The 22,836-nt window shown below is 50.9% G+C and overlaps 1 protein-coding gene across 1 annotated transcript; it reads right to left on the reverse strand.

Moving 5' to 3' along the window:
• Nucleotides 1-1,998: 1,998 nt before the first annotated feature.
• Nucleotides 1,999-21,090, reverse strand: Tie1 (tyrosine kinase with immunoglobulin like and EGF like domains 1). Its single transcript, XM_020175733.2, has 23 exons — nt 20,792-21,090; nt 17,688-18,005; nt 17,493-17,603; nt 16,053-16,208; nt 15,764-15,895; nt 15,465-15,605; nt 15,148-15,276; nt 14,218-14,363; nt 13,827-13,971; nt 11,250-11,408; nt 10,944-11,081; nt 10,447-10,743; nt 9,619-9,909; nt 9,120-9,310; nt 6,651-6,861; nt 6,386-6,496; nt 6,010-6,200; nt 4,993-5,106; nt 4,813-4,883; nt 3,704-3,744; nt 3,527-3,623; nt 3,330-3,429; nt 1,999-2,374 (listed from the first exon to the last, which is right to left on the reverse strand). Exons 1-23 carry the CDS (start codon nt 20,847-20,849, stop codon nt 2,303-2,305), a joined length of 3,420 nt encoding a protein of 1,139 aa, XP_020031322.2. The 5' UTR covers nt 20,850-21,090; the 3' UTR covers nt 1,999-2,302.
• Nucleotides 21,091-22,836: the final 1,746 nt, after the last annotated feature.

Below are 22,836 nucleotides of genomic sequence, written 5' to 3' on the forward strand. Positions count from 1 at the left end.
TGCCTATCATCACCCTCAAGGGAGACAACTGCAGGGGTAGAATCTAGTCAGTCTTCTACTCTCTTTCTCTGTCCTCCAGGAGACATCCTGGCTCCCGAGCTGCCTGTATTTAGAGCTTCTGGTTTCTCTCTGAGCCCTGAATCCCAGGCTTGCCAAGGAAAGAGGAGGACTCACCCTAACAGAGTCAGCTTTGGGTTTGCCTGGAGAGGGCCTGGGGGTGAGATAAGAGGATGCATAGCCCATGGGAGGAGCCTGAGCTGCCCAGAAGGCCCTGCAGGAAATCACCCCTTCCTTAGGGGCCAGAGGGGAATGAATGACTCAGGGCTGGCTGGTCAGTCTTCTGTTTTTGTGACCCGGATGAGCTGCAGTGAGGCCCCTCCAACCAAGTGCCCACAAGGTTTACCTTTCTAAGCCACTTGCTTAATGAGGCTTCTCCTCTGGCATTTTCCATCAGTTTCTGTGGAAACAGGTTTGTGCTGCTTTGCTAGGTCCTTGCTCCAACACCTACCCAGCCTAGGCCATTTCCCATGAGAATAGGGCCTGAGAGTGAAGCACTGGGACCTGAAGCAGGAGCTGGGTGGGGCAGATGAGGCTAAGAATTTGCAACCATGCTCTGTGCCTGCAGTTTGCAGTGGGGTTCTGGGTCCTTAGGGTGCTACAGCAGAATGTGAGGCTCTTCTGTGGGGGAGGGTACCTTCAGGTAGTGTGGGATCAATACTACAAGTGTTGAATTTGGAAGTGTACTGGGCCCACTCTGCCAGAAAGACAGTATCGTGATGTGAGTAAGAGAGGGACTCTAGAGCCAGAATGTCCAGGTTTGAATATCAATCCTGCTACTTACTAGCTGTCAGACTTACTAGTTGTCTGATCACTCTGCGAAGTTACTTAACTTCTTTGACCTTTTCTCTTCTATAAAGCAAAGTAGCTGGAATTACAGGTGTAAGCTTCTGTGCCCAGCCTGCTTTTTGTTTTTTTGAGACAGTCTTCTGTAGCCCAAGCTGTCCTTGAACTCACGATTCTCTTGCTTTAGCCTCGCAAGTGCTGAGATTATAGGCATGTGTCACCATAGCCAAGCAGTGTTACCTGTTTTTTTTGTGTGATATCGGTTTGAACACAGAGCCTACACCTTGAGCCACTCCACCAGCCTCTCCCCCTCCCCTCCTTTTTTGTGATGGGTTTTTTTGAGATAGGGTCTAAAGAACTATTTGCCCTGGCTGGCTTTGAACCTCGATCCTACTGATCTCTGTCTCCTGAGTAGCTAGGATTATAGGCAGCACCTGGCCTGTTTTTATTCTTTTAGTGACCAACATCGATCCAGTTATATAAATAGAAGCTTGGCAGTAGTCCTGGGGTAAGGAAGCCCAGAGAGCACATAGCATGGGATAGTGTGGGACTGACTTGAAGGGTAGGGAGCAAGAACTCTGGAAAGAAGTACTCTCAAGAACACTAGGAGACCCAGAGGAAGACAGAAATCCAACCATGGCTGGCTGAAGTAGAGAGTGGCCTCTGCCTTCCTCCTTTTGGGCCTACTAGCTGGGCAGTAAGGTGGCTATCCAGTCAGGAAAGGCTGCCTAGAGGCATAAGGAGAAAAAAGAAAAAGCATAGGAACTGGTGTGTCTGATGCTGAGTATCAGTTTGAACTGAGGCTGGGCTCCAGCCAGTCTTGGCATGGACTGTGTTTGGACAGAGCAAAGAATCCAAGGCTGGTTGATACCCAGAGACACAGGGAAACGTGTTGGTGAGGCTAGAGAGCAGGGAGGGGACCAGAGGGAAAACTGGACTTGTGATTGGGCAGAGATGTGGGCTAGTGGTGTATGTGTCCAATGGGTCTCTCAGAACATCTCCTGCCATGGAGAGACAACTTCCCCAGAGGATTTGGGCCTCAGGCAAGTGTGTGCAGGAACAGTGTTTCTTTTCCTGTAAAGTCCAGTTTCTCTCTCTTGTGTTTAACTACCCCCTCCCCACCTCACTGACCATCAGTAAAAGGTAGACATTGGATGGAGCTTCTCAGAGCATTTATTTTTTGAGTTTAAGATAGGGAGTGGGGAGTAGCTGAACAGGTGTTGGCTTGGGCAGAGGAGCTGAAGTAGGGGCTTGGGTGTGGGGAGCGACAAAATGAAGGAGCAACTGCAAAGGATAGGGACCCTGTTCTCCTCAGTTGTCCCCTTCTGGATCCCCCCCTTTTTCCCCTTAAGTTAAAAGAATTCCCGGAGGCAGATCAGCTAGACGGGTCACAAGTCACAGGTTGGAGAGCAGTTTGCTCCGGCCAGCAGAGCCAGGTTCTGGCTGGAGGGAGGACAGTTCAGGCCTCCTCAGCTGTGGCGTCGATGCCCGCATAAGTGAAGTTCTCAAATAGTGACATGTTCACATAGGCCTGGGAACAGAGCAAGCTTTAGTGGGAGCTGTGGATGGGGCACATCTGGCCTTACGCTCCTTTACTTCCATGTAGTTGGGGCATCTGAACAGGTACTAATTTGTGCTGGAGACTCAGGTTGGCTCCACGGCCAAGGGAGGTTCTTACCAGCCCAGAGCAGTGAGGGCATCAGACCATAGCTGGGGGTTTCAGGTGAGGCCCCAGACAGAAGTGTTAGATGGGGGCCTTTTCATGGATTCATCCAGTGAATTGTTTGCTTGTTTATCCATTTACTTATTCATCTATTCATAAGGCTACTGTTAATGATTCACTCAATTTGATTATGAGTTTATCTTAAGATGAATATTTAATATAGTTATTGAATCATTAATTCATATGAAGGGCTGTTTTCATATTTACTCATTTTAATATATTTTTCCTTATCTTTATTTGATAACTACTTTATTTACATAGTTATTAGATTCAGTTATTGAATTATGTATTTACTCATATGATTACTATACCATTTACCTATTAGTTCCACTCATGCATTTAAGCCTTTACTGTATCATTCATTCACCCATCCATCCTTGGTGAATGGACCATACATTCATGCTGCCCTGGCTCTGTGCCAGGTGAGGAGAGGGGTCCCAGATGACAATGGGCTGATGGCCTCCCTAGAGGAGGACAGGCAAGTCATCTGAGACCTCCTCCCTAGAGGAGGTAGGGATTTGCTGTTGGGGCTAAGCAACAGTAATCTTGGAAGAGTGTAGAGAGGCCTTGTAGCTAACCCAGCAAGGGCTATAAGGGGCTGCACCCTGGACCCAGCCTTGCTGTGGTGACAGCTCCACCTGAGGGACTTGGGTAGGGAGTCTAGTAGGGACTGGGGACATTTAATAGATGCCTTCTGGCATCTATGTGAGGGCACTTCTATTAGCTTGATGAGCCCCCATTCCCATCTTGCCCAGCCCCTCACCTTCCTGGCTTCCAGCATGCGGCCCAACTGCAGTGCGATCTGGGCAAAGGGAGGGCGCTCATAGGGACGGTCTCGCCAGCACTGACGCATCAGCTCATACCTGTATGGGGGGTATTGCAAGGCAAGGGATCAGGACCACTAGTGTGATGGGGTCACAGGGTGAAAGTCAAGAGACTCTCAGAGATGAGGTGACCTACACTTCATCATCACAGTTTCGAGGCTGTTCCATGCGGTAGCCCTGAGGCAGCTTCTCATAGAGCTCAGCACAGGTCATGCCACAGTAGGGTGTGCCTCCTGGAGGAGAGACAAGGCTCCCTCAGTCCAGGGCCCAATTGGTAAGGTGGGGTGCTCTGGGGAACTGGGTGGGAACTCACCAAGGCTCACTATCTCCCAGAGAAGGACCCCAAAGGACCAGCTGAAATGAGAAAGATTCACTTAGTTACCTTCTAGGACCGGGGGCCCATCCTACCTGGGATGTGCAGCCTCTTTCAGACTCTGCATGTGTCTACTCTGCAAGCCTTGGTCAGCTGCTGTCTCTGCTCTATTGAAGCTCTTTTGTAGCACCTTACCCCTGGATTTAGCATAATTATAGCCAATATTTTTATTGATTACCTACTGTGGTCCAGGCACTGATTATACAATATATACGTTAGTTCATTTAACTGCCACACCAACTGTATGATACAGGATCTATTATTATCTCCATTTTACAGATGAAGACACTGAGGCACCGAGAGTTTAGCTAGTTTACATAAGGTCACAAGTGGCTGAGCAGAGATTCAAACCCAAACAGTCTGACTCTAAAGCTCTTGTTCTTAACTGCATCTCACCTGGTAACAAGCTCCATGTAGGAACACATCAGGAACACAAGGGGTGGGGCAGGAAATCTAGGAAGTCTTTGAGCAGAAGCAGGAAGTAGGTATGTGGTGGTGGACAGTGAACAGTGCAGGCCAGGCCATAGGGCAAAGGACCAGGGCAGAGCAGCTCAGGAGGACAGGAGGTTGGGCAGGCCAGGGTAAGACCAAGATGAACATCCCTGGAGACAGGGAAGGAGCTTGCCAAGATAGCCATCCGGAGGTAGGGAGCACAGAGGAGAGTCTTGGGGTCATGAACTGGTAAGATCCTCAGGTGGCTATGGCCCTGCCCTTCCCTTCAGAGGGAAAGGTAAATGTATTCCTTGAGTATTCTCTACCCCAGGGAGTACCCACAGCACTTACAAACCTTTCCAAGACATTTCTTGATCCCTTAAAATCCTACCCTAGACTTACCCCTGAAACACCTTCCCAGATAAACTTCCTTCTATATATCCCCCACCTGCCCTCTAAGATGCTAGATACTACCAAGGTATACTCAGGGCACACTTATGTCACACCTGGACACACCCAGCAGTGACCATTCATGCCTTAGACTAACTATGTCTAGTTTATGCTTGAGTGACATTTGGGGGCCAACCCCTTCTGCTCCTTCCCACTCCTAAACTCACACATCACTCTTGGTGGTGTAGACACTGTAGTTCAGAGACTCGATGGCCATCCAACGAACGGGGAGACGCCCCTGGGAGAGAATGGGTCTTAGGGGTCAGGTGTGGAGGAAGGGTCTGTTTGAGGGGCTTGAGGGGTAGGGCCAGGCATGGGCCCTGAAGGGGAGGTCAAATGAGACTTACCATTGTCTTCTTTACATACACCTCCTCCCCCCGAGAAAGGCCAAAGTCTGCAATCTTGGAAGCCAGGTTCTCACCAACCAGCACGTTTCGGGCAGCCAGGTCCCTGTGGATGAACTGTAGGCAAGGTCAGACATCAAGAAGGAGAGATGACAGTGTCCAATACAGTGGGACTAATAGGAGTTGTGACCTTAGTGTCAGCCTACATGGGTGATCTTGATATCTTTAGGAACCCTTTTTTCTTCTTTCTACTCACCTAGATATCAATCTTGGATCAGCTGACCCCTGTCTGAGAAGTCAATGCTAGCTCTTAGCCCCTCCTTCCTGTGATGTGGGCATGCCCAAGTTCAGGTAGTATCCCTCATTCTGGGACAGTGGTGGCCACAATGCACCTTTCTCTCTTTCAGACTGCTCTATCCCCCTTTTTCCCATCCTCTCCTCATTGGTGAAGGCCCCCAAATGACTCCCTCCTCCCAGTCTTCCCCTTTTGGCTCTCCACCCTCCTCAACCTCTCCCTTTCACTGGTCCCCAAACCTCACTTTCAAAGATTCTCAAAATTTGACTTCTTATAAATTGCCTTCCCTCAAGTCTCATGTTCCCCTCTGACAGCTGTCCCCTCCCTCCTTTCATTCAGGCAAGTGTTCTCAGACTTGGACTGGGCCCCCACCCTTCACCCTCGCTGGGAGGTCTCCCCCACTTCCTTCCCACTGGAGTCACCATCTTGGGATGACAGGTCCCAGACTGTTGTCTCTGGCCAGGCCTCTCTCCTGAGTGCTGGGCTGGCATCTACAGCTGCCTACTCAACCCTTCCACCAGGCTTTCTGTAGCACCTTCTCCAGACCTGCCTCTCATCCTCTGCTCTCCCCTCACTGCCCTTGCAATCACTGCTCACGGGGCAGAACCTGGGATCATGTCGTTCCTCTCACCATTCCTCAGCTAGAGCCTGCTGCTGATTTTACCTCCTGAGGTTGGCCCAGTGGCCTCCCCTCTTCCCTCTGTCACTGATGCACTCACACTCACCTGCTTCTCACTCAGATATTGCATGCCATTGGCAGCATCACTGGCAAAACGCAACAGCTGCCGGGAGCTGAGGGTGGAGGCCGTTCCATGCTCTCGGGCAAAAGCTGGGTCAGTCTCCAGGACCCGACTCTTCCGCAGAAAATCTAGCAGATTCCCATAGGGGGCATATTCGATAGCAATATACAAGTAACCTGGAAGGTGAGGGGACACAGGGTGGTGATTCAGAAATAGGTCATCTGGGGTGGAAGCAATACCAACAAGAGACAGGGAGCCTGTAGCATGCAGGGGATGGACTGATGTGTGGGTGATTTGTAGCTTCCAGTAAGCCAGTGATGTGGAAGTGTTGGCTAATGATCTGGTGAGTGGGGGCACTCACCTCGGTTCTCACAGGCCCCCAAGAGGTTGATGATGTTGGGGTGATGCCCCAGTTTACACAGAACTTCCAGTTCTCCGGCAAAGTCCCGATGGTCATTTTCAGAGGCATACTCTGTAAAGAGTCCAATGTCATTCTTGCCAGAAATAACTCTGAAGAAAATGGGCTGTTGAGGTCTGGGGTCAATTGCTGGTGGGAGGTAGGCAGGCCTGGGGTCTCTGGGACAAAGAAGAGGGTCAGGCTGGGGTCAGGGGTCACTCCCAGGGACCTTTCAGCATTTTGATGGCTGCATTCATCTTGAGTCCATCCTTCTTGATCATGGCCCGGATAACTTGGCCGAAGTTCCCTTCCCCAATGAGGTCCTCAAAGGTGATGTCCTCCCACTCCAGTACAGGGTAACTCAGAGGTTCGGGTTGAGGTTTTGGCCGTCGGGTCAGTGTCAAGGTTCCTGAGCTGAACTGCAGGATGGTCTCCTCACCCTTCACAGGATGGGGCAAATGGGCACAGCCCACACAAGAGATGTGAGGGCAGAAGAAGGCACAAATAGTCATACAAAGAGAGGGTTCAGTGGTTAGACAAACAGAGGACACACTAGTGGTCAGCCTGGAACACACCAATGGAGATATATATTGAGACAGAATCAGAAGTGACAGAGCAGCAGGTGGGTTGTTGGATGAACAGGTATCCAAGAAGAAAATGCGGAGGCCTTAACTTGGAGGTCTTGTGTGTGGGGCTCTGGAAGGCAGTACCAGGGTTTATGGCACGTTGCTAAATGTCAGTATGTGAGTCAGGGGAAGGATGGTATTCTAACATTTAAAACAGAAAAGAATTGGAATGAGCAGTGATGGGAAGCAGTGAGCTTCCTATTATTGTGCTAATCTGAAACTAGTCACCCTCCCCCACCAGGAATCTCTAGAGAAGATTTCAGCTTTGGGTACATTTGTTGAATATCTACTATGTGCAAAACCCTGAGCTACTAGGAGCCAGTGGAAGGGTTTTCTTTGCCACAGTAGCAGAAGCAGAGATTGCTCCTGCCCCCACTTAATGTCTAGCTATAGCTCTAAAACCAGGCCACGATCTAAATACAGCAGGACCAACTCTTTGTGCTGAGTAGGAGGCCCACATGGGAAGGGTTGATGGTAAGAAAAGGGGTAGCTGAACAGAACCAAGTTGCTGCAATATGAGAACCAGAAGCTGGTTCAAGATGGACTTTGTGATGGGACTCCCTAAGTGAGCTGAAGCCCAGCTTAATGGGCAAGGACTGGAGACACAGGTCACACGGATTCACATGAAGCATGGACAATCGAAGGCACACACCAGAATGCACATGAATGTTCTATGGCTGCACCGTCTGTAGATGCTTCCATGCAGAGGTACACATGCACACTTGTGAGGTACACAAACATAGGGACACACAGGCATCAGGGACACAAGCACATATACATGGGATACTCACATGGAGATGTACACATGGCACACATAGCTGTATGCAGATACATATGGCAGAGATGTATCTTGATATTTTACGAGACTATGTACTCACTGCCTTTCCTTAGCATTTGTACCCATTACCTTCCCGCCCGCCCCCTCCCGCCCCATGGCAGTGATGGCTTTCTGTGTGCTCTGACCTCAGAGGCAGGGCCAACACAGTTTGAACAAAGAAGCCAATTGTAATGCTGGATGGATTTTTAAAGGCATAGCAGAGACACTAGCCTTGGACACTGGGCTTTCTATCACAAGGGTTAGTCCTTGACAGAGAAGAGGTTTTTTGTTTGTTTTTTTAATGCCAAAGCTTGATTCTAAATATCAAGAGCCTAGGCCTTTTAGGCCAATGGTAGAGTTCAGATTCTAAGAAACAACAGTGGGAAGTTCTCAGAGAAAATAGGATCAGTGGGATGGGTCGATGTGACAAGCTGAGGGTCACTGGGTCACTGAGGAATTGTCAGCACCCCTCACCCCACCCCACATAAATATTTGACCTGAGGGCCAGGGGCTGTGGACCACTGGAGGATAGGATAAGTCAGGCAGGTCAGCAGAGATGCCCGGTAGAGTGAGGTATGTTTCTCTCTTCTCAGAGAGGGCAGGTGAGGATGAAGCCCAGAACAATTCTAGAAGGGTATAGCCAGCTATAGAGGGGTCACAGCCACACACTGCTGCCCTCCACAGGATACAGGCAAGCATAGGGCACAGTCTCCCAAAGAAGGCTCTGGGATTTGCAAGGATGGAGGCTGGGATGAGAGCTCACAGCCTGCGCGGCCTGTTGGCAGGAGGCCAAAGTAGGACTAAGGGCATTAGCCACAAATGTGTATAGTCAAGAGAATGGCTCCCAAGTGGGGAGGGCCTACAAGGACAGAGGCCAGCATGGCCTCTCCAGGATATCACCATGCTCCCTAGGCTGACAGCAACCCCAAGGGGAAGGTGAAGAGAGGGGGAGAATCCCAAATTGATCTCTATGAAGCCTGGAATGGGTCCTGGTAAACTATGGACAAAACTGAGTTCTTTTGAACTGGGAATGCTAAATATTTCACAGCTGATGTAAATGGGCTAATCAACTGAGTTCTGTTCTAGAGAAAGAAAGAATATTATATTTTGCACCCTTGAGTATTGTTGAATGTAGTTTTACACATGTGACATAAACACGTGTGGGTGTACACACACAGTACTTCTGTGTATGGGGGCAGAAACACATACGCACGAGGGGAAACACAATGTGCACCCGAAGGGTAAGGGTACTGACCGATCCTGACTGGTAGGTGAAGGTGCGTCTCCGATGCAGGCAGCTTCTGCGAATACACACCAGGGCTAAGAGGGCAGCCAGGATGGTGAGGCAGGTGGCTGAGACAGAACCCACCACAGCCAGGACCAGTTGCTGATCCAGACCCTCTTCAGCTGTCCGGCTCTCTTGGACTGGGCCTTCACTCTGCAGTCCTGTACACAACGAGAGGCAGACTGGGAAATGCCTAGGTCAGGGAATGCTTGAGGCCACCATGAGATACTGCAGAGGGACAGGTCAGCGATCCAAGTTCTAGAATATGAACACTTGGGCTGTGTGAAGAAAGGGACCAAGGACATTACAGGAAGCCACATAACAATCGTCCCAGCATTAGGTCAGGGACTATCAGAACTTGTTGGGAGGGGCCTGAGATACCCTAGTTCCAAAGCAGGGATGAGGAAGAGTGAGTGAATTTTGAGACCAGCCCCAGGGCCCAGGAGTCCTTCAGGCCCTGCTTTCTCACCGTTGCCCAGGGTGGCCTCTTCTACCATGTTGCTCCAGTCTCCAAGACCCTGCACACTGGCCCGCACACGGAAGAGGTAGCGTGTGCTGGCATTGAGGCCATGGATGATGGTGCTTGTCTCCTCAGGCCTGTCCACGTCTATCCACAGTGGGTCTCCTGAGCCCCCGGCCACCTGAATCTCCACGATGTACTTGGATATAGGCCCAGATGGAGCCTCTGGACGCTGCCATGTCAGCTGGATCTCTGAGTCTGAGAGAGCCTGGGCATGGAGATGCCGGGGGGCTGGAGGCCCTAGGGAAATTGGAGAAAGTGGAGTGGGAAGGCATGGCTAGACTGGACCGGGCTATGTGGCTGTGGGGTCAGATGCATTCCCTCTAGCAAGTCCCCTGCTCTGTTGACCCTAGAATGGGAGCCACCCTGACAACTTCTTCCTTCCTCCTGACCCCAGCTAGATTCTTCCTCATCTCCAGGCCATGTTTACCCCCAAGCTGTGTCTTCCCCTTGTTCTCCTTGTAACCCAGTTCTTCCCCATGTCTCCTCTAACTGTGTTCCCAAGCCCCACATCTACCCCCATGACCCTTGTTCTCACATGAACCATGACCTCCCTATGCAGCCCCATCCTACATGCTCCTGGTGACCTATGTCTTCCTAGTGTCCTAGTGTCCTCCACCTTCCCCATGTCCCATGTCCTCCCTGATGCCTGAGATCATCCTGTGTTCTCTCCGTGTCCATTCAGTCTCCTATAACTTCCTGTGTCTTGGGTCTCATGTGTCCCTGTGTCCCCTGTCCTCCCCTCATCCCCAACACATCACACTGCCACAGGCATACCACTGGAGGGCAGAAGCATGTGCGTAGAGGGCGAGGCAGGGCCCAGGAGGGTGCAGTGGTAGAGCCGCACATCTAGCTGGTAGTGGGTGCCAGGTGTAAGTCCAGTCAGGAGGGCGGTGCGGGCTTGGGGGGATGAGATGTTCTCCCACCGCTCTTGCCCCCGTGCTCCATCCCACAGGCGCAGCAGGAAACCATCGCCCACCAGTGGCCCAGACATTGAGGGCAAGGACCAGCTCACTCGCAGGCGGTCAGGGCTTTCCACATGCCAGCCCTCCAGCCATGGCTGCAATAAGGGCTCTGTGGCCAGAGGTCAGGGGTCAGAACTGTTCAATGTGTTCTTGGGGCTGGAAGGGACAATGATCCCACAGTGGACAGGGTAGGACAACCGCTAATGGGAAAGGCAGGGGCTCCTGGGGGGTCAATAAGACATGACGACACTGATTGGACAGGACAGCAATGCCTGGGGGGGCAGGAAGGGATGACTCTTGGTCTCTCACCAGGACAGTCTGTGGTTATGAGGGTAGGAGGCCCTGAGGCCCCTTCACCTCCTTCCCCTGGCCGGCTCAGCTGCACACGGACACTGTATCCTGTCTTCGGCCTCAGGTTCATTATCGTCACATTCTCACTGGGATCCACTGGGGTTGGGGTGTACCACACACATCATTCAGTCCCAGCTGCCTCCTGAAGGTGCCGTTCACCTTTCAGCCCCTCTCTTTATGCCACCCTACCTCCATTTCCATTTTCATCTTATCCCCTCACTATTACCTAATTCCCCATCCTCCCTAAGCTCTTTCCCCACTTACCCACAATGGCGGACCAGGCCGTTGTGCTATCCTGGGGCCGGTAGTGCAGGCGGACCGAGGAGATGGGTCCATCTCCAGAGAATGAGACCAGAGGGGAGACCACAAGTTGGCGGCTCTGCTTAGCCAGGAGCCGAGGTGCAGTCAGGGGCACTGGGGGCACTGCCAGGAGACTCAGAGTAAGGCATGGCCCATGGGGTCAATCTGTTCTCAGGGAAAGGGAACCACTGTGCTTTGGGCACCAGATACCTCTAGGTCTTAGTTTGGATCTGGACTGGGTTTGTGGAGACCACGTTGGACAGACGACTGGAATGTCCAGGGCCCAGAAAGGACAGAGTTCTGGTCCCTGGGTAGCATGGGGCACAGGGACATAGGCCATAAGGACATACGTATCTCAAAGATGTTAAGTGAGAGTGTGACATAGCCAGACAGGGGTTGGGAGAAGAGCACCCTGTCCATGCAGTAGGGGTACACAGAGGGGTGGGAATGCAAGGCAGGGTGATACCATGCAACCTGGGTGTCATCTGCTCTCTGCCCCTCCTCCCACCATTCACCATTTTATTAGTTTAAACAGAAAAAGGTGCCAGTGGTGAAGCACCTGCTCCACCCTTGATGCGCCTCATGCATGACCTCTAATTCTCAGAGCTGCCTTTCAGGTGAGGTTCAATGCTTCTATGTATAAATGAAGAAAGAGAGGCTCAGAGACACTGAATAACTTGCCTAAGATCACACAGTTAGGAGGATTTGAGCTAAGCCCAGCTGACCAAGCCACCTGAAGTCAATTGATTCAACCCCAAAATAGCCTTTTTTTTTTTTTTTTTCTGGAGTGGGAACTCAGGGCTTCACGCTTGCAAAGCAGGCACTCTACTGCTTAAGCCACATCTCCCATCCATTTTCTCTGGTTATTTTGGAAATGGGGTCTTGTGAACCCGTTTGCTTGGGCTGGCTCTGAACCACTCTTCTCCCAATCTCAGTCTCTAACTAGGCGTGAGCCACCAGTGTCCAGCCCAAAGCAGTTTTTGTGTTCCTGCCTGGCTTCCTCCCTCCATTGTCACTGCCCCTATTCTGGTCTGTTTTCTCTCCAAATTATTGTATTAATGCCTTAATAAGTTCCTTGCCTTTTCCAAATATTTGCCTGACTGACTTTCTAGGAAGGTATAAAGGAAGAAAGGGAGGGAGGGAGGGAGGGAGGTAGGCAGGTTAAGGAGAATGGAGGATGCAGAGTGGTGAACAGAAGGAGTGGTAAGCAGCAATGTCAGGAACAGGTACAGATTTGGGGGGAGATGAAGGTCCAGTTTGGATTCTGAGGAGCTTAGTGTCTATAGTTCATGCAGGAGATCAGACATCCAGGAGGTGGCTGGATATAAAATGGGCCCCTGACTCATACACCAGTGAATTTCCACACTGACTTTGAAACCAGATCCCCACAGAAGATGACCCATTTCATGGAAATCCCACCAAATAACTCTTGGGTCAGAAGAGTGTTGATTGCAGAACCTACGTAGGAATCCCAGGGGTTTATCTTAGTATTTGTAGATGCCATTGTATTTTATTAACATTTTTTTTTCCAGTACTGGAGTTTGAACTTGCTAGGCAAGTGCTCTATCACTTGAGCTACAACTCCAGTCTAGTAGATGCCATTTTAAATGAAACTAACAATTGTCAACGTATATTACACATCCATCTTGTGTCAGGCACTGTGCTAACTGCTTAAATGCACCATCTAGTCTTCATAGCAGCTCTATCAAGTAAGCAATGCTATCCCCTGATTTCCAAAAGAGAAACTTAGAGAGGTTATGTAACTTGCTCAAGGTGATGGAGCTAAGAATTTTTAGGGAGGATTTGAACCCCAGTTGAATAAGTCTTAGTTCAAAGCCTGGGATGGCAGAGAGACAAGAGAAAGTCTAAAGGTAGAGCCTGGTGGAGGAGGAGGGTGGTGGGGTGCGGATGGTGAGGAATCGGGAAGCCAAGTGTGGAGTGAGAAAGAAGAAGGTCAGAGAGAGAGCTTATCTAGAGGAGGCGGTCAGAGGCAGAAGAAAAATTTGGCCTTGGGCAGGCAGGCATTCCAGCTGTTGAGGCTTATGTCGATGAAAGGAGGGGGTGCTCTGCTCAGAGAAATCCTGGGCAGTTTTTATCCATTCACCTAACAGACTCCTATACATACAACCACTCTGGGGGAGCCAAGCAGGTCACCCTTGGGTTCCATGGCCCTTTGTGCTCCCCCATCCTCTCACTGAGTAGCCATGTGAGGTGACTCAGAAACGGAGCAGCATCCCAGAGACAAAATTAAAGGCAAATTGTGTGTAGTGGTAGGGGATACATGGCTAGGTAGGATGCAGGCCAAGGTGTTTTTGGTTTCTGGGTAATGGGATGTCCTTTCCAGATAAGACCAAGCTGTGCTCCAGCCTTGACACTGCCCAGGCCAAACCTTTAGTTGGCCACAGCCCTCTTCTTTGCCTGGTGCTGGGCTATGACCTTAAAATGTCTTTGCCCTTCTGCTAGGATCCCTGGTTTGGGCAGAATCACATAGTGTCTACTCTGCCAACTGTTCATCTTTCATGGCCTTAGGACATCACTGACCTTTGACATTGACTTTGAATCGCCGGCTGTCTTGGCCACCAGATGTGGACACACGGCACTCCCAGAACCCGTTATCCCCAAGAGTCAAGCGGGGCACCTCGAACTCAGCTGTGGTCCTGTCTGGCTCCACAATGGCCTTAGTGGACTAGGAGAGACAAGGAGACCACAAAAATGTATACACAGGAGGCAGATACGTGTGTCTGCTTGGACTGTTTGGTGGGATAGAGGCCCAGTGGCATCCTCTCACCAATCAAGCCTGACCCCATTTAAGCCATGGCCAGGCTAGTGGGTAAAGCCTGAGGAAACTTCTGAGGGGTTAGGCGTGTGTGGGGTCAATTGTAAAGCTGGTGAGACAGGGGTGGGCAGAGGGCTAGGGATCACTGGGGCTGACCAGGAGCACAGTGCCATCTGGCTTGCGCAGCTCCATGCTGCCCCGTACTGGGAAGGGGTTCCCTGCGGCTGCACAGTTGATCCTTGGCTTTGTCTCTAAGTTGAATTCCAGTTCTGAGGCCATGTTGAGGATCTGGGGGATCCGGTCTAGAATGAGAGAGAGGACACTCACCCTGGAGCTCCCACGAGGCAGACATGTGACCACCAAAGTGCCCTCAGTCCACGCTCTGCATCTCAGTGGAGACCTTAGCATCTGCCCAGTCATTCAAACCTGGAAGCCTCTGATGTTCTGCCTGACTGCTCCAGGCCCTCATGGCCCACATCTGATATGCCACAGGGTCCACCTTCCACATGTCTCCCAACACACTTCCTAGTGTTCCCTGATATTGGCAAGTAGGTTCCTCATCCTCCTCACAGTCAATATAGTGCAGGCCACATTCATTTCTGATCACTGGCTGCAGACTCCTGCTTCCTCACCCCACCAGCAGTGAGAGGTTCTTTCTCCATCACAAATCTATTCACCTTGTGCCCCTTAAACAATTCCCACTAGCCCCTGTCATATTAAGTGCAAACTCTTTGGCCTGGCATTCAAAGGCCAATCCCTATCCCCTACTTCACTGTCCTGGTACCCAAATCTGACTCTAAACCCTTGGGCTTTCTCCCTGTATTTTCCCAGCCTTCTCTCTCTTGTCCTCTCAGCTTTCATCGCCTCTCAAGAAGCCTTCCCTGACTCTCTCACACTGGTTAGCGCCTCCTCTGGGCTATTGCCCTCTACAGTGTGGGTGCCCGAGTTGTGAGAACTCCAATCAGACTATGCACTCCCTGAGAGCAGGACTTGGACCATTAACAGGGAAAGGAGGGTTAAGGCTCCCCCTCCATCCAGTGGGGGCTGACTTGTCTTGCGGGGTCTCAGAGATGCAGATGCTCATACCTGACTTCTCACAGTGTACTCCATGCCACCCGGAGGGGCACACACAGCCACTGAAACGGTCACAAGTGCCACCATTTTGACACTGGCACTGCAGGCGGCAATCAGCCCCAAAATGACCAGGGGCACAGGCTAAGAATAGAGGAGGTCTGGTTAGAAGGGATGGCTCAGAGTCCACAAAGGCACAGATGGGGCCTGGGTTTACAGCAGGCTGGGTGTAGAGGGGGCACTGGTCAGAAGACTGTGGAAGGCTTGTTGTACAAGTCAGAGTGAAGTGTCTGGGCCAAGCTTGTGGCCATAGAGGGTGAGTTAGTCCATACCTTCCTGGCACTGACTTCCTCTCCAACCAGATCCACAAGAACAGCCATAGGGGTCTGGGAGGCAGAAGGTGAGACCCCGACAGCCTGCGGTGCCTGGACACTGCTCCTGGCACCTCTGTCCAAAACGGCCTTCTCTGCAGGCTGGAAAGAAGGTGTGTAAGTATGTGGGCCTCTGTTGGGCACCACAGTCTTCAAAGTAGCAGGAACCCATACCCTTCATGCTCCACCCCCATGATTCTGTGGTCTTCCTGCAGTCAGGCATCCTTTTCTGCCTGGGTCCTAGCTGCCCTCCTCCTTACCCTGCTCACAGCGGGTACCAGTGAATCCAGGGGGGCACACACACTCGCCATCATGGTCATGGCAGACACCTCCATGTAGGCATCCTGGGCATTCCTTGGTACACCCTGGCCCCCAGTGCCCAGCCCCACAGCCTGGAGGAGAATATTATCAGCAGCTGACCTTTATCCACCTGCACACAGATGCTGAGGACTGGGGTAGCCCTAGGAATCTCAAGGATCCTGGGAACCCACAGGGGTCATAGCCTCCCATACCACCCATGACATCTGCCCTCTGCCCTCTGCCCCTGACCCCGCACGATGAGTCGAAAGAAGGCACTGCCCAGGGGACTGGCTTCCAGGTAGGTGGCACTGTAGATGCCGCTTGATGGTGGCTGTACATTTTGGAGCTGCAGCAGGAACTGCCCATCTCGGGCCTCATGCCAGTCCAGGGTATGGAAGTAGGATCCTGGGGGACACAAGTGGGTTAGGAGTATCAGCACCACATGAGGGCTGGGCTCACATTAACGTGCCCCTGCATAGCGATCAGACCTGGGGAAAGCACCCATGAGATGCTGGCACCCAAGCCAGAAAGATGGGGAGCAGCCTCTTTATGCTCTGCAAACCGCCCCGTAACTTACCAAGTCCTGTCCAGTCCATCTCCTCCTCATCTTGTAAACCAGCCTACTTCTCCCCACATCCACTGCCACCACCCTGGCCCTGGCCTCCAAAGCTTCTGCCCAGAACTTTTCTACCCACCCGCCACTGGCCATCCTGCAGCCCACTGCCTGAGAAATTCCTTTATAACATTCCTCTTTAGCTCCTCTCACCACTTACATTCCTAAAGCTCTCCCCTGTCCTCAGGACAAAACCCTACTCCTTGGCAGTTGTTTTCACCAGTTTAGCCCCTGCTGACCCTCCAGCTCCATACCTTTCTACACCCTGCCTGACCCCTAACATTCCTGAATTCCTGAATTGCTTGTTTCCTGCAAGAAACATCTGATAGTTTAGATTCTCTGGCCTTTGCATTTTGATGGTTTTGCCTCCTGGATGCTCCTCCTTTTTTCTTTGTTTGGCTTCTTTGTCTTCCCACTTCTCCTTCTGGGCACAGTTCAGGTGCCATCTACTTCAGTGCTCTCCCACAGTATTAGCAAATATTAGCTCCCTAGAGCTCAGGGAACAAGCCCCTGGGCCAAAGGGAAGGGTCTTCTTCCCTCAGAAGTTCAGGGATGCAAGAGTCAGCCAGGGGGTTGTGGGTCTGAATGTGTCTTTGGTGCTACACAGGAAAATAATGTTCTTCCATGGAGTGGCCCAGTAGGGTCAGGGTACTGGGCAGGCCTGGGGCAGAGATGCACAGGTCTACCCAGGCCTCAGCACATGTCTACCTTGGGCGTCAAGCATGTGGGCTGGGTAGGTCTTTGGTGGAACCTAGACTTTCCTGGGCCTGTGTTGGGCACATTGTTAGCAGTTTCTTCCCTGTGGGGACTGCTGCTCACCAGGTGGACTATGTGACACACCTGCTAAATCCCAGGGGAGAGTGAAGGCTTAAGAAGTAGCTGACCACAGGCTACTGGTCCTCTACATACAGTAGGAGGTTGGCTCAAAGCTCCAGATGAGGTCTATCCAGGTGGGTCCCAAGACATGGTCCAGGACAGAGGCGACCAGGAGGATAACAGGTATACCATACTGATGGGGCCAAATCTGAGGATAGCCAGGGTAATGGAGGTTGTTGACAACCAAATGCTCCTCTCACCATTGTTCTTCCAGATCACATCTGTCTGCTTCTCCTTGTGCACACGTGCAGAAAGTACAGCTGTGTCACCCTTGTTCACTGTGTACGTGACCTTGTCTGGGAGTAGGTGGGCTGTGAGAGGAGGTGGAGTTAGGGTTCAGGAGGTCAGCACCCTTCTCAGGGGCTTCCTCCCCAGCCTCCGCAGGCCAGACTTACCCCCTGGGCTGTTGTGCACATAGAGGACCCGAGTGCGCCTTGCTCCGGCGCCGCCCACGCAGGAGAAGACGCCCACCAGGTCTGAGGGCTTGGAGAAGCCACGCAGCGTTACCTGGTGTGAGCCGTTGCGCGCCAGGTGCAGGGGCTGCCCAGGTGGGAAGGTGCGTACTATGCGGTCGTCCTTCTCCAGCAATAGGGGCGGCCCCCAGGCGTCCGAGCCCCTTCCGGCCCCGGCCTCCCCGGACACGCAGGTCAAGAAGAAACGCTGGGGATCCGTGAGGCGCAGGTTGGCCAACAGCGTCAGGTCCACCGCTGCGCCTGGGCCAGGACAGCAGTGACTCCATGGTAGCTCCAGCCAAAGCCAACCCTCTTGCCCCAGGAGCACAGACCCCATTCCTTTGATTTTACTGTTCTACTATCCCCTCTGAAGAGTCCCTTCTTCCTTTCCCTAACATGTCCCCCTCTTTTCATCTCCCCCTTCCTTTCCCCCCACCCATTTCATTCATCAGATATTTCCATCCCCCTCTTCTTCCCTCCCATATGCTCTGGCCCTTTACCTTCAAGTAGCTTCATCCTGAAAACAAAAACAAAACCACACATCCTTCTCTGGCTTCTGCCAGATGGTTTCCCTTTACAGCCCAGCTTTCAGAGGCAATGATCAATGTTCCCTCTTGTTTCCTCCCTGTTAAGCCTCTTCTCCCCCTCTCCCCCGACAAAACTACTCTGCCAAGGTTGCCCCTGGGCCACTTCTCTCTGCCCCCACCCCTGGGATTGCAGGCTAGGAGAGCCTCTGAGACTAGAGTGTCTTGTAGGACCCCCTCTTTGTCACCACAGAAATGGAGAAATGTTTGATGTGCTGGAATTTCTGGGGGGTATGGAGCAGAAACAGGGGTGAGTCTGGCAGATACCCAGGGCAGATGGACCCAGACACAGATGGGTCTAGAACAGAGCTCACTGCCTAGTTGGAGGGACATAGCTGCCAGTTGCAGGGGTTGTGGGTACTGGTGGAGAGAGGAAAGAGGAACACCTACCCCAGCCTGGGGGAGGTGAGGGTGGAGTGGGGATGCTTCCTCAGAGATAAAGCTTGAGGCTTTTAAAGGTCAGGCAGGATACTATGGATGAGGAGAACAGGGAAGGGAGAGGTCAGGGTAGGGAGAGGCCACTCTAGTCAGGGCAACAGCCTAGACAAAGGCATGGAATAAAAAGCCTTCTGGTGTGAGGAAGGCTATGTCCAGGTTTTGTATAACAAGAGCACAAACTGAGAGTGGGTGGAGACTAGCTGGAGTCAGAGTCCAAGCCAGATCCAGGAGAGCCCACCTTGATTGCCTTATCTCCATGACATCCAGGGCCCTTCTTCTCTGCTCTGCCAGTTAACTGTCAAGTAATTAACTTAATTACTTGCTGCTTAGCATATCAGCTAATGAAGCTGGCATTTACTGGCCGCCTACCAGGTACCAAACACTCTTTCTCCATCCAGTGATGTTGACATTCTTTCCATTTACAAGGGATAAAAATAATGATTCAACAGGCTTCCTTGAGCAAGCTCATCCACACCCTTGGCTTTAACTGTCACCTCTGAGTCAATAACTGGGATAGCCTTTCAGCCTAGGCTTCATTTGTACCAGTGTTTCCCAAACCTGCTCCTCTCCTGTGCTCCCTGACTCAGAGGACAACACCTGCCACCTGAGACACTGACTATGGCATCATCTCATACTACCACTGTCATAATAGTGAATGTTTATTGGATGTCAATTATTCATTGAGCACTTTACTGATGTTCTCTTATTTTATCATCTTGACTATTCTGGAGGTGGGTGTCATTATATCTATTTTATAGGCAGGAAACAAAGGCTCAGAGAAGTTAAGTAATGTGCTCAAGTTTGTACAATTAGTAACCAGCAAAGCCAGGTTGTCTGAGTCTAAAATCCACACCACCAGGCTTTACACTAGCTGCTCAAAGCAATCATGAAATTTTGCAAATTGCTTCCTAAAAGCTTGTCGACTCCATCCCCATCTCCTGAGCCCATCCTTATCCTTATTCAGTTGGACCATCCCAAGTAGCCACACTCTGCCTTCCCTAACTTGTCCTCCAGAGTGAGGACTCAGCACCTTGTGACTGAATCTTGCCTACAACCTGCCATGGCTCCCCATGATCCTTAGGATAATAGGCATGCTCTTAGCTCTTGAGGCTTACACTGCCTCTCCACCTGCTTTCCCTACAGGAACTTTTTCTCCCATGCATTTCCATGCCCCAGAAATCTGCATCTTTCCCAACTCCATTTTTTTTTTTTTGTCTACTACCTAAGGCAGAATAAGCTGGCACCTCCTCAGTGGCCCCCTGGAGCTCCTCTTGTCTCTGTTTAACCCTCATCCTGTGGTCTAGGTTCCCTACTAGATCATGAACCACTTAAAGGCGCATCTGCGTTCTGGTTCTCTGATGAAGACATCTGTTGTCACTTGTTCAAAACCTTTATCAAGAGCCAGTCATGTGCCAAGCACTCTGCATACATTATCTCATTTAAGCTCCAGACCAGTCATAGATCAGCACTGCAGACTTTCCCTGTACAGATCTGGAGGTTGCCAGCCTCTCAGCTAATGTAATATTGCTGGTGCTCAACAAATATTTGTCCAATAAATAATTAAGCCCAACACACTGACCCTGTGAGCACTCACTGAAAGCATCATGGGGCCTGAAGGCCCTGCTGCTCTCACTGATCTTGAGATCCGGCCGTCAATGGCTGACTTCACTTCCTAGTGGACCAAAGTCATGGCAAGGATGATACAGTATTTTTCCCAATTTTTTTTACTGCAGTAAAATACACATAACCTAGAATTTATCATCTTAACCATTTGTAAACATACCATTCAGTGTTACTAAATATTCATAACATTGTGCAAACACCACTGCTATCCATTGTCATAACTCTTTTTGTCTTGTAAACTGAAACTCTACACCCATTAAAGAGTAACTCTCTATTCCCCCTCCCCCAGTCCATGGCAGCCGCCATTAGGCTGTCTGTCTCTATGATATGACAGGGTTTCTTGGGTACAAAATTGGAGTCTTGGGGCTTGGAAATGGGGTGGGCTGCTCAGGGAAGACTTACCAACGTGAGAGGCCAAGATGAAAATGGAGAGCAGGAAAGGGGGCCCAAGCCAGACCATACTCCGGAGGCTGACCCAGGCCAGCCAGACCAGCTGGGCCTGGGGTCAGTTGCTATGGGTCGAATGCTTGGCCTGTGCAGATCAGTGTGCCCCAATGCGAGGAAGAGGAAATGAGGTGGCTCAGGTGGGAGGGGTGGTGGGGGTGTGGAAGATTTGTCCTGCCTCTCAGCCTCTAGGCTTCCCAGTCCAGCCCCCACAAGTCTGGGGATAGGTGTGGCCTGGAAGGCCCTGGAAGGGGGCCACTTGAGGTGGGGGGGTGGTTATGGCAAGGACTAATTTTTCCTATCCCTTTTCTCCCTTCAACTCTCAATCTTGCTGGCGCACAGGAGGCAGGAAAGGGAGGAAGCCAGTGGCTTCCGCCTATTGAAGAGGTTTGGAAGCAGGACATTGTTCTGGGGTCTCCCCTCCTCCCAGCACACAATGCAGCTCACATGACTCGTTATAACCATGTCCCAGGACACAGTTACATTGGATCCTAGAGAGTAGGCCACATGTATCTTTTTGATCTGAGAATGTACACACTCGAAAGAGCACAGGGCTCGGGGGCCACAAAGAACCTTTGAGTCTATCTCATGTACCTCTCTCATTTGACAGGTGGGAAAACTGAGGCCTACAGTGCTTAAGGGCACCCTGAGGTGATGGCAAGGCTGGGACTTGAACTTGGTCCTTGGTTTCTCGGTGCTGATTGCTCCACAAGGATACACATTTAAGCAGGCCCACGGGAAAACACAGACAATGAGTTGTGGCATAGATAGCTCTCAGCTGAAGCTGCTGACTAGGCTTCAGCTTGTTGTCTGCCTACTGTCATTCATTTTGCAGCAAACCTATGTCTATCCCTCTGGGGCAACAGAAGCCCAGGGAGATGCACCCACTCTTAAAGGCTGACCATACCTGAGATCAGTCCTAGCCCATTGGCCCAGCCACCAAAGCCCCCTGACTCTAGCTTCTGCTGTCTCCCCAGACCCATCTCTCAGCACATTGGCACCATGCGCATTTCTAGCCACACCGGAAGTTCCCAGAACAGAACAGGATCTGTAGCAGGGAGATCCTTCCAGGGAGCAGAGAGAGGAGCCTGGACTCACTGGTTAAATCAGTTGCTCCCCCTAAATGTAATGGTTGTGGTGGGGCTGAGACCTCGAACCAGCTGAGGTGATTTGAAAGTCCAAACCCTCCCTCTGGGGCGGAGACATCTTCCCAGAATCTGATCTGGGTGAAGGCGGGATTCTCCTCTAGATCCAGCAGGTTCAGATTCATTCTCTTGGGGAACCTGGTTGCTGCATGTTGGTTCACCTGGTTTAGACCCCTCTTCTAAAGGTCCCTAGAAAGTCTTGCAAGAGGCTTTCACTTCTGCAGTACCATGAAAAAAAGATCAGGAAGACCTCCCTAGTCTACAGGTATTCCCCTTCTTAGGTCGGAAGCTGAGAAGAACTTTTTCTGGGCAGTATCTGATGGGAGTACCTTAGACTTTGGCTTATTTTAGTGCCAAGATTTTTGAATCTGGGATGAGAAAGAAGCTGGAAAATGCTGGGACCATTTGTGTGACAGGATTGTAGGTAGATCCTACTCTTTTTGGTACTTGCCCTTGGTACTTGGGATACCTGGTGGCCTGGTTTCATTTTGCAGATCTATAGAGAGTACTTAGGCAGCATTTATTCTTGATAATGACACTGATATTGGCACAGATGTTTTCTCTGAATGGAGAAGTTTGAGACACTGTGACACTGACTGGCAGGTACAAAGACTCTGGGTCCATCTGTCCTTACTTTCAGTTGGGACACAAACCCCAGTAATTATGATCTGTAGGTAAATAAAAGGCAGATGTTGCAGAGTTTATATATAAAAACTTGTATTATAAACCAATGTCCCATGAGTGTAAAAATATTTTTACATATGTTGAGTTTATGTCACAGTCATTTAAATAGCATCAGTTTATAAACAGTATACACCAAACGAAATATCACTGCTGTTACAATAGAAATACTTAAAC

Source organism: Castor canadensis, chromosome 7 (assembly GCF_047511655.1).
Source record: "Castor canadensis chromosome 7, mCasCan1.hap1v2, whole genome shotgun sequence".
Lineage (NCBI taxonomy): Eukaryota > Metazoa > Chordata > Mammalia > Rodentia > Castoridae > Castor > Castor canadensis.